General features: G+C 57.1%; 1 protein-coding gene across 2 annotated transcripts; it reads left to right on the top strand.

Moving 5' to 3' along the window:
- Positions 1-59: 59 nt before the first annotated feature.
- GRK6 (G protein-coupled receptor kinase 6) lies at positions 60-14,359 on the top strand. Of its 2 annotated transcripts, none has more exons than XM_033096592.1 (16): positions 60-256; positions 3,885-3,980; positions 4,977-5,089; positions 5,212-5,289; positions 5,598-5,698; positions 6,029-6,121; positions 6,224-6,287; positions 6,427-6,567; positions 6,843-7,033; positions 7,811-7,848; positions 7,941-8,030; positions 8,943-9,151; positions 9,237-9,374; positions 12,509-12,646; positions 12,728-12,862; positions 13,055-13,501. In XM_033096592.1, the coding sequence occupies exons 1-16, from the start codon at positions 205-207 to the stop codon at positions 13,058-13,060; spliced, it is 1,683 nt and encodes a 560-aa protein (XP_032952483.1). In that variant the 5' UTR covers positions 60-204; the 3' UTR covers positions 13,061-13,501. The 2 variants fall into 2 exon arrangements, with proteins under 2 accessions (XP_032952483.1, XP_032952482.1); XM_033096591.1 differs by lacking the exon at positions 13,055-13,501 and adding an exon at positions 13,510-14,359 and having other exon boundaries at positions 86-256.
- The last annotated feature ends 2,704 nt before the right edge of the window (positions 14,360-17,063 follow it).

Below are 17,063 nucleotides of genomic sequence, written 5' to 3'. Positions count from 1 at the left end.
AGGGTGGGGCGGGGCGGGGTGGGCCGGCGGCCGGGTGGCCTCCGGGAGGGGGCGGAGAGTGCACGGCGGGCGGCGGCGGCCGGGGAGGCCGGAGAGGCCGCGGCGCGGTCACTGCGAGCCGAGCGGAGCCGCGCCGATCGCCATCCGGCACCGGCTCCCGCGCGCGATCCTGGCCGGCGGCGCGGCCCGGCGGCGCCGCAGCCCATGGAGCTCGAGAACATCGTAGCAAACACGGTGCTACTCAAGGCCCGAGAAGGTGAGGCGGCCGGGCGGGCGGCGGGGTGTAAAGAACGCGGGCGCGCGGCCTCCGAGCTCGGCGGCGCGCCCCAGCCGCCGGATCCCCTAGGGCAGCGTGCTCAGCGCCCCGCACCCCGCTCAGACACTAGCCCTTCCGGTACGGCGTCCTCCTCCGCACCTGCCCCTGGTAGCCGGGGCCCAGGAAGGGGCGGGGGTCAGGCCGCCGCCCTCGCGGCAGGGGAAGGATGAGAGGGTGAAGGAAGGAGAGAGGAGAGGAAGGAAGAGACGTGGGTGGGCCCTGAGACCCTCTCTGAGGCCTATCGCAGGTGAGGGGTGAGAAGATGCCCCTGGAAGGGGCAACCTAACCCCACGTGCCGAGGCCCAGACCCCGGCGCACAGCCTGGAACGCCACAAAGTTGGTGCAGGCTAAAGGTTTGGAGAATGAATGAACGGCCACCCGACTTGGGGAAACTGTTGGACACATATGCTACCAACATGACCTCCGCTTGTCGGGTGCCTCATGACACTGGAGACCAAGGAATAGGTCACGATTTATGCCCTCAAGAAGCCCAGGGTCTAGTGGGGCAAAGGGACACGGAAATAAGTGGGAGCCAGCTTTGAAGGAAGAGAGCATGCTGGGCTGGGAGCACTGTAAGTACAAGGCTTGGCAGAGGGAGCCCGACTAGTGAACCAAGTGTGTGCTGAGCTCCTCATGGTTCCCTCCCCATATCTTAGCAGACATCTGCTCTAGAGGGTCCTGGGCGACACAGAAGGACCAGAACTGGTCCTCACTGCCTTGTGGTCAGCCTGCCCCTCACCTGCTATTGTCCACCATGGTAATTTAATCACCAAACATTCACTATATGCTGTGTCCTGTCCAGGGTGCTGGCGACCAGCAGTGAGCAAGACCCATTTTGGAACTCTAGGGCAGGAGGTCGTGACAGTTTTTCCACTCTTTGCTGGGTTTGCAGGCTCAAAGAGTCATCTGCTTTACCCTCTTGCCCCGTTTTACAGATTGGAAACAGGCTCAGACCAGGGACTAGTCCCCTGGTCACATAGCGAGACTGTGGTTGACCCAGGCCTAGGACACAGGATGCCCTCCACACCGTCTGCAGGAAGCCCAGTGGAGCCCCCAGCTAGCACAGCTTCTGATACCCTCTGCCTGCCCAGAGCATGTTGACCCCAGGGAAGCGCTGTCTGGAAATGGGCATGGCAGGCTGGGTCCTTAGTACCCTTCCTTATCTCCTGTCCCTTATCGAGTGCGGGGCTAGGCCTTCCTCCCAGCCTCTGGGGGCATCTGCCCGTCCTGTTCTGCCTCGTCATCCAGCCAGCCAAGGAGGAGGGGTGAGGAGAGCCTGGCCAGGCCTCCTTCCTAGGGCTGTAGCCAGTTCAGGCCTCAGGCTGCTGAGAGCACTGCCTTGCCTGGCCAGAGACTGGACAGCTTCAGACAGGCTTCCTCAGGCCATGAGTGAGGCGTAGGAGGCTATGGCCAGACCGGGGACCGGTGCCTCCTCTGGAGAACCCTCACCTCGCCTGGCCCTGGCCCTCCCAACTGTGTGGCTCTAGATAAGTCTTTTCTCTCTGAACTTCAGTAACCTTGTTGCGGACAGGACATGAAAACTAAAGGAAATCCCAATTGTCACTGAGTCCTGAACCGTGGCCCATGGACTGGCTGCATCAGAATCCCTTAATGAACTCGCTGACAGTTTGGCGCTGGGCCTTTGCCAGCTTCCCAACTGATCTGAGGTCCTAAGTGGTTTGAGAACCCTTAGTGTATGTATTGAGTTGGCACCTAACGGATTCCTTAGCATATTTGGGGTGGGAAAGGAGCTTGGGTTGTGGTCCCAGGGCACTGGGCTTGAATCCTGCCTCTGGCACCTCCAGGTTTTGTGATCTTGGACAAATTGATTTATTTCAGAGCCTCATGAAATTGGGCCAGGTCTGGTAGAGCTGCTGTGAGGATGAAGTGGGACTGCCCTGGGGTGTGAGCCTTCAGTTAGTTGTTCCTTTCCCAGGTGCCCAGAGGCACAGCAAGGGGACCAGGCTAGGGTGGGGAGGAGCCCCACTGACTGGTGGCAGTTCCAGGACAGGATATTTGCATGTGACTCTGCTGCTGCCTTAATGTGGCTGGAAGGAGGGGGAGGAGGAAGTAACTGATGGGGGAGGCAGGCGGATGGAGCATTGGGTGAGGGACCTGTGGGGGTGGGGAGGAGTTCCCCTTGTGGGGAGGCCTTGCCTGGGTTGGAGGTGGGGGTCTGTTGCTCACTCACAGTGGAGCAATGACTGTGGGGTGCAGGCTGCTCGCAGGTTTCCCAACGGGTACCCTGCATTACTTCCTCTTCCGGGCAGCTTAGGTAGGGGAACCCATTGAGGGACCCATCCCTGCTTCCTCCCTAGAAGGCAGCCCATCCGCCCTGCATCACCTGTTTTCAGCCAGGCCAGATGGAAACTAGGCTGGGTAAACCATAGGGGAAACTGAGGCCAGGCAAGGGAAAGCTTGAGGTTGCCATTGAGTTGTTGGAGCTGGGGGCCTACCACTTGCCAGAGCCCTACTGGGTGCTAGACACAGACTCTCCTAGTCACCCTCACAACGCCTCTGGAGGTGGTTTTGGACCCAAACTACGCATGGAGAAATTAAGGTTCAGAGAGGGCAAGTGATGAGCCTAAAGTGTGAATTGGAGATTCCAGCCAAGGTCTATGACTCCAAGATTCAGGCCCCCTCTGTCATCCTCAACCTCGTGGCCCATGGGCCACATCCGCCTAACTCTCTCAGTAACACGTTTTATTTATTTGACTGCAGTGGTATTTTTTTAAAATAGGAACCAATATTTCGTGTAACAGTCCGGATTCCCAGCTGCTCTTGAAAACTCAGGAGAGCTGGCCACACTGAGCCAGCATTCCCACCTAGCAGCAACCAAGCAGCAGCTGGACTTGTGCTTCAGTTGCCCGTTAGAAGGGGCATGCCTGGTCCAGTTCACCATACTCCCTACCGCTCCTTCTTGTCTCCCATCTGGTCCACAGTCACCATACCTCTCTGGCTCTGTAGGCATTTGAGCTGCTACCCTGCTCTCAGCAGCTACAGGTGCGGGGTTAGCTGAGTAAAATGAGGCAGGTTTCAGGGCCAGGTAAGCCCTTGTGTGCGGGGGTGTGGATCCTGAGTGCCAGCTCTCCTGCCTCGCCTGTTTGAGTCTCTGACAGCTCTGACGCAGGGCCCGGTGACCCAGGCTGCTGCTGTCTGGCTCTGGCAGCTCTCAGGCATATCCCATACGTCCCAGAATCTCTCTCTTCTGGGTCTTGACTTACACAGGTCCTGCCACTGTCTCTACTTTCTCCACCTGGGAAACGCTACCTGGCAGGACGCAGCTGAGGCTTGCTGAGGCTGCCCAGAAACCCCACTGTCCCCCAGCTGCCTGGCCTTACTGCCTACCCTCTTGGCTCTTCCAGCCCAGTAGCCCGTAGCAGGAGGGCCCAGGGGACCACAAGTGTCCTGGAAGTCAGTGAGGGCATGTTGGAGCACGTGGAAGAAAGGCCCAAGGTGCCTCCTAGAGTGGGCTGTGCTGAGGCCGGGCCCTGTAGGCCTCTGGACAGCACTGAGGGTGGAAGGGCGGCACCAAGGCGGCTGACTCAGCGCCTGTTTGCTCCCACAGGTGGTGGCGGGAATCGCAAAGGCAAAAGCAAGAAATGGCGGCAGATGCTGCAGTTCCCACACATCAGCCAGTGTGAAGAGCTGCGGCTCCGCCTCGGTGAGGCCTGCATGGAGAGCAGCGGGTGCTGAGGCCAGGGGGACCTGCTGGTGCCAGGGAGCCTCCCCTGAGACCTCACCCTGGCGCCAAAGGGCACGGTTGGGGTATCTGGGGAGCAGGAAGATGGAGGCTGCACCACCCAGCCTAGTTTCAGTTCCTGGGCTTGGGGTGGGTGGAGGGTAGAGAGCAAAGAGGACAGCAGGGGGTGGTTGGGGTGGGTGTGGGGAGTTAGGCAGGGTCAGAATTGGGGCAGTCTGAGAGAAGCAGAGGAAGGAAGGGCCAGGCCTAGGGGGAGCAGGGCTCGGGACAGGGTGCAGTGAGGGCTGGAGCAAGCCCACAGATTGACTGCGTTGGGATCCCCAGACATGTGTTCAGCCCCACCCAGTCCAGTCCAGGGAGCCCAGCAAAGCCTTGAGCTGAAGGGCCCAAGACCCCAGTTCCTGCTCATTTGGGCTATGGCCCCAGGTCTGAGCAGCACTGGAGGTTGCTCAGGCCCCTTTGATAGCCTGCACATGGGCAAGGACTATATTGTGACGGCTTCCACTGCCTGCGAAGGAGGCCTAACCTCTAGTTCACCGGAAGCCACAGCTTCCTCCGTACTTTCGCCAGGCAGGCGGCAGGTGTGGGCTCAGCCTGGGCCTGGCCGGAACCTCACAGACCACACCCAACCCCAACACTGTGACGAATGCAAGTGTTATGACCCAGGAGACAGTGCGGGGAGATGAGGGCCCCAGCTCTGGAGCCACACTCCTGACTGTGTGACCGTGGACTAATCGCTTAGCCTCTCTGGGCCTCAGAGTCCCAAGCTATGATGTAGTAGAGGTGGGCAGTAGTGCCCACTTCAGGGTTGTGGGGAAGGCTCTAAAGGAGATAATGGGTGCCGTACTGCAGGGCTGAAAGCTGTTGTTGGGGCCCAGGCCCTGGCGGTGTGGACAGCAATACCCCGCCAGCAGGCTTCGGGTCCGAGAACCCAGCAGCTCCCATCTCTGCCTGCAGAGCGTGACTATTACAGTCTTTGCGAGCGGCAGCCCATCGGGCACCTGCTGTTCCGAGAGTTCTGCACGACAAGGCCTGAGCTGACCCGCTGCATTGCCTTCCTGGACGGGGTGGTGAGTGCAGCTCAGTCCTGATGTCCAGCGTGGGCAGAGGTCCCAGACCCCGTGTGCCCCACCTAGCATTCCCCAACTGTCACATCCCCCAGACCCAAGCCTCTCCACCTTCCACCCTATAGGCTGAGTATGAAGTGACCCCTGATGAGAAGCGGAAGGCATGTGGGCAGCGGCTAATGCAGAATTTTCTGAGCCCCACGGTGAGTGAGCAGTGATGGTGGGATGATGGCAGTGAGCAGAGCTCAGTGATGGGGAAAAGCGTGACCACTGCCTGGGCACAGATGCCCTGGAGTTGCTCCAGGCTCACCAGTCAGCACTGTGGGCAGAGCCCAGGAGGGTGGGCCGGACAGCCTGCCAGTGGCTCTACCTCAAGGGTCGCAGCGGGAACTGAGTTTAGCAACAGGGCAGGCTAGCACTCCACGGGCCTGCAGCTGCCCCCAGCGTGTTCCCTAGAAGTAGCAGCTGGCCAATGGGGCCCTGCACTGACCTGTCTGTGGCCTATCCCCAGGGTCCTGACCTCATCCCTGAGGTCCCCCGGCAACTGGTGACTAACTGTGCCCAGCAGCTGGAGCAGGGGCCCTGCAAAGACCTCTTCCAGGAGCTCACCCGGTAAGCCTCTCCTTCCCACAGGCCTAGAATTGTGTCCCGAGAAGGGGGCTTCTGTGGGCCTGGAAGGCTGTGAACAGCTCAGCTGCTGGTGAGGGGATTCAGTCTCTCATCCTGACCCTGACCCTGCTGTGTGACCTTGGGCAGGTTGCCTCCCCTCTCTGTAACATCCTCAGCTTCAGCATGGGTATGTGTCTCCAACCTAGGTGGGTTAGCAGGAGGGTTGGCAGAGGATGCTATCTTTCGGGCTGAGCGTGCACTTAACAGGGCCTGGCCCATCAAGCCGAGAACCTGGGGTGTTGGGCTGACTAGCAGGCTGGGCCTTCTCAACAGGCTGACCCATGAGTACCTGAGCGTGGCCCCTTTTGCCGACTACCTCGACAGCATCTACTTCAACCGTTTCCTGCAGTGGAAGTGGCTGGAAAGGTGAGCTCCTTGAAGGCTGAACCAGGGCAGGACGGGTTGTTGGGGCTGTCATGGGCCTTGGGCCCCTGCTCAGCCATTTGCTCCCCAACCTCTTGCCCACAGGCAGCCAGTGACCAAAAATACCTTCAGGCAGTACCGAGTCCTGGGCAAAGGTGGCTTTGGGGAGGTGAGTGGCCAGCCCAGAGACCCCTGCAAAGTGAGGGGGTGGGGTAGGTCCTGGACCAGCCCTTTACCCCCCTCTGAGTCCCTGTACCCCCAACAAGGGCACAGCTGGTTCCCATTTACCCCATCTACCCTGGCTATAGGTGTGTGCCTGCCAGGTGCGGGCAACAGGCAAGATGTACGCCTGCAAAAAGCTGGAGAAGAAGCGAATCAAGAAGCGGAAAGGGGAGGCCATGGCGCTCAATGAGAAGCAAATCCTGGAGAAAGTGAACAGTAGGTTTGTAGTAAGTACAGACAGGAGACCCCGCCCCACCCTGGCCAGAGCTTACCCTCCCCGCTCACCAGGCTGAGATCTGCCCCCAGCCGCCCCCTCTAGGCATTGACTCCCACTCTTGAAGATGCTTGAAGGGCAGGTTTGAGATGTTGATAACAGGACTGGGGAGCAGGCTAGTCCCCCCAAGAGTGGCACCGAGAAGGATTTTTTGGGTGGCTGGCACCAGCCCCACCACCAGGTAGCCTGTGGCCCCTGCCTGAGGGCTCGGGTCCCCCCCGGCCACAGGTGAGCTTGGCCTATGCCTATGAGACCAAGGACGCGCTGTGCCTAGTGCTGACACTGATGAACGGAGGTGACCTCAAGTTCCACATCTACCACATGGGCCAGGCTGGCTTCCCCGAGGCGCGGGCCGTCTTCTACACCGCGGAGATCTGCTGCGGCCTGGAGGACCTGCACCGGGAACGCATCGTGTACAGGTGGGAGCTTGGCCGCTCTGCCAGGGGCTGCAGCTGGAAGGAGGGTGGAAGGACGTGGGTGTGCCAGGGCAGTCATGCAGCCACAAAGCCGTGCTGAGCCCTGCGAGGGACCGCCTGGGGGCTCCATACTCGCCCACGCCAGGCGAACTTGTGAGGCTCAGAACCCAGGCTCTGGGGCCCAGCTGACACGGGTGTGAATCCCGGCGTAGTCACACCCCAATCCCTGTTCCCAACACCATTTCCTTTCCTGGGAGGTAGAGGCTATATAATTCCTGCCTGGCGGATTATCATAGGGACTGAATGGGATAATGCAGTTAAGTACACTGGAGCCTGGCACTCAGGGCTCGGCAGAGAGAGCTCTGCCTGTTACTGTTATTGGTATGATTTCATTTGAGCTTTGCAACAGCCCCAGGAGGGGACGGATGAGCAGCCCCATTTGACAGAAAAGGTAGAGTCAGCCAAAGAGTGGAGGTGTGGGGTAGGGGGAGCCCTTCAATACCGGGGTGAGCCAAGGCTACTGGTGATATCTGGGGAGCTTCCCTGGGTGGGAGCTGCCTAGCAAGTCCCAGGAGTCCTGGCTCCATTGATCCGTCTTCTGCTCCCTCGAGCCGGGGCTGCTGCCAGAGAAGGGCAGGGCTATCTGTTGCCCTGGCAGCAAATAGCTCCTACACCTTGTTCCACATCCCGTCCCAGGAGGCAAGTGAGCTGGGAAGGGTGGGCCCTGTCTGGCTGCCTTGCAAACTCTGCAGCATCTGACTCTGCCCTTCTCTTCCACAGGGACCTGAAGCCAGAGAATATCCTACTGGATGATCATGGTGGGTGATTTGGCACAGCTGGGGTAGAGTGGATTAGAGTGGGGTATGGCCCTCCTGCTTAATGGGTCCCCCGCTTCTCCACCCACATTCAGGTCACATCCGCATCTCTGACTTGGGGCTGGCTGTGCACGTGCCCGAGGGCCAGACCATCAAAGGCCGCGTGGGCACCGTGGGCTACATGGGTGAGTCCCTTCACTGTCCTGGGCCTGGCCCCACCACTTCTGTTTGGGAGTCGTCTGTGTCTCGAGGAATAGAGCTAATGTCCTTCTTTTATAGATCAGGAGCTCAGAACTCAGCCAGGGCCGCATACATGTGTGAACCCACATCATTCAGTCACTAGGTACTTACTGAGCTATTGGCTGGGCCTGCAGGTGGCTACCTGTGAAGGACGAGAAGGGACGCAAACCTGTGTCTGTGGCCCCAGGCTTCCGCTCCCCTGACCTGCCCATCTGGGGAGGGGCCAAGATGAGGCCCCGAGTTTCCCTCAGGGACCACATGACACAGTAGACAGAGTCCCAAGGATGCCCCGTGCCCCTTGCTTGTGTGTCTTTGGGCCAGACTCCCTATATCCCCAGATTCCCTCTCCCTGACCATGAAGCAGTCACCATCCCTGTGGCCAGGGTCGCCTCAAAGATGAAAAGAGGCAGTAGAGACAAACCCCGCTTAAGACCTGCCCTGGCTGGCAATGTAGGCACCTAGCAAATGACTTTCCTCCTTTCCTCTCTCCGAGACTAAATCCACAGGTTGTAAACTGGTAGCCACACAGGCCTCATTTGGCCTATGTTTGTGTTTCAGTCAAACTGTTTTTAACACAGTTGGAATTGGTTGCCAACATTAAATAAACCAGACAGCTTCACATTAAAAATACGCATTTCTGACTTCTGCAAAATGAGAAGACTTGGCCCCCCGAGGGGCCGCATCAGCTCCCTTTGATGGGGCATGTGCTTTTCTACTCACCACAGTCCCCACCAGGCCCCTGGCAGTGCCTGCCTGGCTGATGAATGTTTCAGCTGATCCCTTCCTTTGATGTGCTCTGGGCATTCCTGAGGCACCCCTAACTCCTTTCACCCCTGACACCTATACCATCCGCCCAGCTCCGGAGGTGGTGAAGAACGAACGGTACACGTTCAGCCCAGACTGGTGGGCACTAGGCTGCCTCCTATATGAGATGATCGCAGGCCAGTCGCCCTTCCAGCAGAGGAAAAAGAAGATCAAGAGGGAGGAGGTGGAGCGGCTGGTGAAGGAGGTGGCCGAGGAGTACTGCGATCGCTTCTCCCCACAGGCCCGCTCGCTCTGTTCCCAGGTACGGCAGCCAGCGGGAGGCCCGGCCAGGGCCAGGGCGGGGGCACCTCTCCTGAGGCCACCCTGATCGCCCCTCCCCGCTACAGCTTCTCTGCAAGGACCCTGCTGAGCGACTGGGGTGTTGTGGGGGCGGTGCCCGTGAGGTGAAGGAGCACCCTCTCTTTAAGAAGCTGAACTTCAAGCGTCTGGGCGCGGGCATGCTGGAGCCGCCCTTCAAGCCTGATGTGAGTGCCACCCACTTCTGCCAAAGGCAGGACCAATCCCGGGGTAGGGGCTGGGGATTCTTGGAGCTCAGGATACCTTCAGTGCAAATGTTGGAAAACCCAACTCAAGTGGCTTAGTCAACAAGACAGATAATTCCCTGGGCTCATGAAAGTGAAAAGCCTCGGGAGAGGTCTGGCTTTGGCATACCACATCCGGGGCTCCAGCATGTTGTAGGAGTTTTCTCTCTCTTCCCCTCCCTCCTCCCTGTACTGGTCAATGTGCAGTCTTCACCGGCAGGCAGCTCTCTTCAGGCTGTGACAGTGGTGGACCCAGCAGCTCTGGCCCACATCCTACCAGCCTAGCCATTCTAGTAGACCATGCCTCTTGCCCAATAATTTCAAAAGAAATCCTGAAGGGGGGGCGGGGGGGGAGTGAGGCCTCAGGCTGATGCTCATGGCCTCTGATTGCTCAGAGGCCCCTCAGTGTTCACACCTGGATCGGAACACCCACCTGAACCACTGCCAGTGGGGGAGACCAGGTCCTCAAAGGAAAGCCAAGATGCCACTGACAGTAGGAGGAAAGGCTGTTGGGCTGGCAGAGCATCAGCTGTCCGCTACACCTGGCAGCACTGACTTCCCTTCTGTGGGCAGAGTACTCCCCCTTGTAGATTCTCACCCATTTACTGAGCATCTCTGTGGGTCAGGCATCCTGCAGGCAAGAATATCCTTGAGTCATCAGATTCCAGATGGCAAAAACCCAACTCACAGTTCCACCCAACATGGCACTTACTGGTTTATTTGGTTAGATAGTCCCAGAGTAGTAGGGCCGACATCAGGATGTCACACCATGTTGCCAGGACTCCATCTCTTGGCTCTGCTTCACCCTGTTGACTGTCCTCCCACTGAATTCAGGCTTCTCTGTATAGTCACAGGGAAGGCTCTGATTGGTCAAGATTAGATCATGTGCTTGCTCCCCTCCTATGTGTAAGATGACTGGATCTTGTGATTGACAGTTCACTAGGAACACTGGGAAGGCAGGAAGGTGATGGGCAGGCCAGGTTGATGGCTGTCAACCACATATGTGATTGTTTATTCATTCAACAAATATCTGAGTGCCCAGATGTGCCAGACCTCAGAAATAACGATGTCACTAGGACCTAGTCCTGCCTTCATGTGCTAGTGGGAAGACACACCAAAATAAACCAGTAAGTGAAAAAAAAATTAGGTAATGTGAAGTGCAGGAGTACTAAGAAGAATACTGAGCAGGCTAAGAAGATTAGGAATGGTGGGGAGGTTGGGTGTATTTTTAGACAGGATGGTCTCTGAGGAGCTGATGGTTAAGCAGAAGCCTAAAATATAGGAAGGAGAGAACCCTGCCAAGATTCAGAGTATGAGCATTCCAAGGAGAAGCAGCAGCCAACCAGTGAGGTCCTGGGGCAGGGACCAGTGTTGAGATGATACAGTAACGAGGGGCTGGTGTGACAGACATCTCTTCTAAGTGTGATGGGGCCTTTGGAGAATACTGAGCAGGAATGTGAGGTGTGGGGAGTGGGTGAGTGGAAGTGGGGGGCCCGCTAGGGATCTGCCACCTCTGAAGGATTGTGTCATGGAGGCCTCACTGGCTGGCATCCTGGGGTGTGGGCACTGGCTGTGGGCAGTGGAGCCTGAGAGCAGCAGCCTACCTCGGGGCTGGCACTGCCACGCCGGCTTCACATTCACATCTCATTTAACCTTGAAACCATCCCACTGCTTCAGCTTTCATTTGAAGAGAGAAAATCAGTGCCTTGGACTCGAACTTTTTAGAAGGAGCAGGTGAAAAGCAATATAGTTTTTAACAGCTTTATTGGGATTTAAATCACATACCGTACAATTTACTCATTTTATGTATATCATTAAATAAATGGTTTTTAGCGTATTCAGAATTGTGCAATGCTCACCACAACCAATTTTATCACTGCTCTCCCTCCCCTGCAAAAAAACTTCCCATTGGCAGTCATGCCCCATTCTCCCCTTCCCCTGGTAACCACTAATCTACTTTCTGTCACTATATATTTGTCTATTCTGGACATTTCAGATAAATGGAATCATGCACTATATGGTCCTTTTGTGTCTGGCCTTCTTTGACTTTGCATAATGTTTTCAAGGTTCATCAGTATTGTAAATATCAGTTCCTTTTTCTGACTGAATAGTATTCCAGTGTACGACTGCCACGTTTTGTCTGTCTGTCTTCATCAGTTGATGGACATGGGTGTTGTTTCCACTGGGGGCTGTTATGAATAATGCTGCTATGAATGCAGATACAAGTTTTTGTGGGGACCTATGTTTGCATTTCTCTGGTGTACACCTTGGAGTGGAGCCGCTGGCTTATATGATGATGCTATGTTTAACCTTTGGGGAACTGCCAGACTTTTCCAAAGCAGCTACCATGTTTCCCCGAAAATAAGACCTAGCCGGACAATCAGCTCTAATGCATATTTTGGAGCAAAAATTAATATAAGACCTGGTCTTATATAATATAAGGGGCATGTGCTCCTTATATTATAATAAGACCAGGTCTTATATTAATTTTTGCTCTAAAAGACTCATTAGAGCTGATTGTCCGGCTAGGTCTTATTTTGGGGGAAACACGGTACACCATGTTCTATGGTGATGTTGTAATTGACATCCTTAATAGTAGGATTTAGAAAACAATGTAATGATGAAAACAAAGTGGCCTGCAGTGAGGTGGGCTCCCAGCCTGCTGGGAGTGTGGCAGGGCTGTTCTAGCCTCTGGTTGGCTGTGAAGTGTGAGGGATGGAGCAAGCTGTTGAACATCCCAGGACCAAGGGTGCGCTGCCGGAATGGCCTGCTGGGATTCAGCCTGCGCTCACCTCGCCAGCTGCACACCCTGCAGATGTGTGCGGATGGAGGGCGCGCCTGTTAATTGTTCCACCAGGCACTGTGGGGATGGCTGGCTGCGGCAGGTCAGTGAAGGAGAATGATCCCCAGTTTACAAAGGGGACACTGGGCCTCAGAGAGAAGGGATTGTCAAGCTCAGGAAGTGCACAGGGCGCCAGTTTTCTACTCCAAACCGGAGAGCTGCAAGGGGCAGAACACAACCAGGTGAAGGCTGGAGCGATTCTAAAAGCTAGGCTGTCTTGTCTTTGTCCCCCCAGCCCCAGGCCATTTACTGCAAGGATGTCTTGGACATCGAACAGTTTTCCACGGTGAAGGGTGTGGAGCTGGAGCCCACCGACCAGGACTTCTACCAGAAGTTTGCCACGGGCAGCGTGTCTATCCCCTGGCAGAACGAGGTGGGTGGGGCCTGCCCAGCTGGGGAGGTGGGCTCCAGTGGGCGACGCTGGGGGCAGCTCTAACAGCTGCCCGCCCTGCAGATGGTGGAGACTGAGTGCTTCCAGGAGCTGAATGTCTTCGGGCTGGACGGCTCGGTTCCCCCAGACCTGGATTGGAAGGGCCAGCCGCCTGCGCCCCCCAAGAAGGGACTGCTGCAGAGACTCTTCAGTCGCCAGGTAACCCCCAGCAGTGTCCTACCTGGGCCTCCAGCCTGGCTCCAAGGGACGGTGGGTGGGAGGCCGAGCCCGTGCCCGCATGTGCTGTGAATGGGCTTCCTCCAGCCATGCCAGCGGTGCCCAGGGTCTCTGGCCTCATTCCCGCCTGTCCCCCACCCCTGGCTGGGCTCACGGCCTCTTTTCTCTTTCCAGAGGTGAGCAGTGTGGGCTCCCCGTGGGTTGGCCTTGCTGCCTGGCCTCGGGGAGCCACAGGCAGCCCTTCCATGGCAGAGGCGAGATGTGGGTGAAAGAAGTCCGGTGCCCGCTCCCCATTTTCTCCTCCCCACTGTTTCCATTCCCTGCACCCCAGCACCTTCAAGCTGCTAGCCTTGCTTAGCCATCTGTCTCCCCGTGCGCTGCCTCCACCAACCCCAGGGGAGAGTGGCTGGATGGTGCCTTGCCCTGGCAGAGCCTGGGGCCCACCTGGTCCCCCTTATTTCAGCCTGTGGCCGGCAGCCTCTGCACTGATGTCCAATACATGTCTGGCCTGAGCTGCTCCAGGCCCTGGGCAGCTCCTGGCCTGCCCTGGCAGGGCCACCCAGTGATGGCACTGGTGGCTAATGGCACTTGCTCTGCCTCTCTCCCTCCGTGTCTTTCCCACCCTCCAGGATTGCTGTGGGAACTGCAGTGACAGTGACGAAGAGCTCCCCACCCGCCTCTAGCCCCCAGCCTGAGGCTCCCACCGGCGGTTGGCGGTAGCAGCTACTCTGAGTGATGCTGACAGTTTTGCACAGTGGTCCTCCCCATTGTCCACTCAAGGTGTGGCCTGGGGAACACAGCTGGAACTGTCCCCAGGGTCCTCTGCCCTTCAGCCCCTCATCTGGCTGAGTTTGGCAAGGCCTGGGCTGTCCCTGGGACAAAGGTGCGTCCCTTCAGCTCTCATCCATGGGGCTCGGGGTTTTCTGTATTTATGTGTTTGTACGGATGTATATAGCAACTAGAGCATTCTGAAGACCCACGCTGGAGCTGGCAGAGGGGCCACTGCCAAACTCCAAGGCGCCTCAGGCCCCTGAGCCCCCAGCACTGTGCTCACCACCGCCCACTTCCAAGTGAGACTCGTGCCTGCCCCTGCCGCCCTGGACTCAGGCCACTGCCTCTGGGGCCCAATGCTGTCCCTTCTCAGCACTTGTCAGAGCTGGATCTGGGGCCTCTGCGTCCCCTAGGCCTATGTCAGTGTGACCAGAGATGGGGCTGACCCTGGGACCCATCAGTCCACTGCCCAGGCTGTCCCGGATGGGTCTGCCTCTGCCTTCCAGCTCCCAGGGTGCCTCGTCCTTCATGCTGGGCCCTGTCCTGAAGACACCTCTTACAGAAATGCCCCATCCCAGGTGTGTGTGGGGGGTGTCTCTGGCCAACCCTCAAACATTCCAGACTCCCCTCATAACAATAGACACTCGTGCCCAGCAATAATCCAGCCCTCCCTATGTGCCTGTGGGGTGTGTGTGTGTGTGAGAGAGAGAGAGAGAGAGAGAGAGAGAATGTATGTATGTGTGAGAGAGATACGGGCAGGCTGAGGCGGTGTGCCTGCGCCCCAGACCCCAGCCCAACCCTTCGCAGACTGTGATGGCCATCCTAGTCCCAGTGTTGGGACAGTATGGGATTACAGGACCCTGGTTTTTCCATATTTAAAGCCAATTTTGATTACTCATTTTGTCCAATGTAAGCTGCCACGTGTCTATGTGAATACAGCCCGAGCACAAACCTGGCCAGGTACCCCTGCCTGCTTCTTTCTTGCTCCTGGTGTCCAGCAGTCTTCCTGCTTCTCTGGACCTGCTGGAAGTGGGAAAGGATTGGAGGTGGGCTGCCCCTCCAGTAAGGCCCAGGAGCCCCCAGGGCTGCTCTTGCGGCAGCCTCTCTAGGCAGCCAGGCCTTGGTAGCCCTTGGTCTCACCCAGAGGATTCCTCAACTTCCTCAATGGGATGAGTCCTGAGGGAAGAAGCCTGGGATCCACTCTGGGGTGTGGGTATCTGGCTCTGCGTGTGCTGGAGAGGCAGGCTTATCTTGTAGTGTCCCCTCGAAGGCCAAGGTGGTCTGGCCGTCACTTGTGGACTTGGAGCAGCCTGCGGAGTGAGGTGGGAGCTGCTGTTACGTACACCTGCCTGGTCTCTTACCTGGACCCCTGCTGTGTTCCTGGCCCATGGCCAACATATGCTTTAAAGCCACTCCTCTGCTTTGCCCTTGAAGCAGGAAATGTTGCTGGGCAAAGCTGAGACGATGACGATACTGCGAGTTAGGCTGTAGCAGGGGTGGGTGGGGACCAGCCATGTGGGCAACAAGGAGGATCCTCTGAAGATAGCAGTTGAGCCAGGTCTTGAAGGAGACATTCAGCTGGGGCCAGAGAGGGATTGGGGAAGTATTCTATTCCATAGCATTCCACCTACGCTAAGATTTGGGGGGACAGCCTGTTGACCACCAGTCCCAGATTTCACAGACCTGTCGCTCCATAATCTCCAAGTGACCCCGGCCCCCCACCCGCCCCCCAGCCCCCGGGATGCTCTGTAACCACCATAAGGGTTTGTTCATTGCCTCTGGGCTGTGCTATAGAGCCACATGAGCTTTGCTGTTAGTTCTGGGTTCAAGTCCCAGGCTGGTCACTTTTCAAGCTGGCTTTGCATAGGCTAGGAGAATACGCTGAAGCAGCCAGACACCCTCCTTGAGCCTCTAGGTCACTGGCAATGACTCTTCCCTGCCAGAGGAGTGGGTGCTAGGTGCCAAGCTGACAGCTATCTGAAGGGTAGCTGGAAGGCTCCAGGCACCAACTTAGCAAAGGGCCCTCTTGTGCTGTCCCAGCTCTTGATGGGCAGTGGATTGTGTGCTGCCTCTTATATTAACTTGAAAAAAACGGTAGAGAAAGGGCCTTGACAAGGTCTTCCCGCTGGTGAGTGGCTGTTGAAGGGTAGACAGGAAGCCAGCTGAAGATGAAGCTGGATCCTGCCCTTGAGGCATGAGGTTGGGGCCCAAGGTGCATTTGCCTCTCCTCAAGGCTTTGGGGGAAGGGGGTAGTTAATAGGTATCAGCGCTCAGAGGCCAAAGCCCAGCCCTGGGCAGGGGTGAGTGGGTGCCAGGTGGATAGGTAGGACCCTGGGGCATACCCCCTGCAATGGGTCCAGACCTTCCACCAACCTCCGGTTGGGCTAGGGAGACATTCAGGAAACTTCTTGACTAGTGTTCAGCTCACCTGAATTTTCACAATGGACCTTTGGCAGAGGAAACTCCCAGAATTCACTTCCCAATAAGCTTTTCCTAAGCTCACCTCCTGTCCATCCAGCTCTGAGGTGGGAGCTGGGGATTCAGATGGAGACAAGGCCCCTGCCACCTTGGAGCGCAGTCTGGTATGGAGGCAGACATGGGAACAATGGGACCCAGTGTGGTCAGCACTGTGGCAGAGAGAATTCTAGAGCTGCCAAGGCTGGGGTTAGGGGCCAACACCAAGCAGGGGAGGCCCTTTGGCTATGTAGGTGTCAGAGTTGGTGCCCCCCAGGACACAGGACCAGACGTACCTGGGTGGAGGAGCCAGCTGCATAGTCTAGTGGTTTAGGATGATTGGAGCCCAAGTTACGAGATGCAGCTATGCAGAGCTTTGAAAGCTGTGTGTGGATATGGGGCCTTTGCAAGGCAGAAGAACCCCTGAAGAGTTTTTAATGTGTTAGGGTGTCTCCCCAGCATGTACAAAAGCATCCCAAGTTTCCTTTGGGGAACCCCTCTCGATCCATATGGTTTAGATGGGGCTGGGCTTGCACCTGCTGCATGCACACACACCTAGAGCTGTGACCAGAACTGGCAGAGGTCCTGGGTCTTAAACCCAATTTTCATCAGGGCACAACCCCCAAAAGCAAAATGCTATGGCCATGTTTGTGTCTGCATCGCTGAGCCTGACTACAAACCCAAGGAGTCTGAATAGCCTACTCACCGTACATCGGGAGCAGGGCAGTTGGGTTCACAGGGCCACCATGATGACACCGCTGGGGTGCAATGACTTCCCCAGATGAAACAACCCAGTTAAGATGCTGGTGGACTTCCAGGTTCAGACTCAGCATAGAGAGTGGGGCCCCCACTAGGCTCACTTCTGTTCCTGGGCATGAGCAGGGTCCATGGAGGCCAGCATTATGGATCCAGCACTTGGTTCTCCTGCTGCTATTTCTAAGTAGGCATGTGGTGATGT

Source organism: Rhinolophus ferrumequinum, chromosome 24 (genome assembly GCF_004115265.2).
Source record: "Rhinolophus ferrumequinum isolate MPI-CBG mRhiFer1 chromosome 24, mRhiFer1_v1.p, whole genome shotgun sequence".
Classification (NCBI taxonomy): Eukaryota; Metazoa; Chordata; class Mammalia; order Chiroptera; family Rhinolophidae; genus Rhinolophus; species Rhinolophus ferrumequinum.
This window is presented reverse-complemented; position numbering and strand designations above follow the sequence as displayed.

Bases quoted from the DNA above. Each gene is read 5' to 3' on its own strand.
- GRK6 (XM_033096591.1), top strand. From the start codon at position 205: ATGGAGCTCGAGAACATCGTAGCAAACACGGTGCTACTCAAGGCCCGA. The intron at 7,034-7,810 runs GTGGGAGCTTGG...TCTCTTCCACAG, and splicing joins CGGGAACGCATCGTGTACAG to GGACCTGAAGCCAGAGAATA. The intron at 12,863-13,509 runs GTAACCCCCAGC...CCCACCCTCCAG, and splicing joins AGAGACTCTTCAGTCGCCAG to GATTGCTGTGGGAACTGCAG.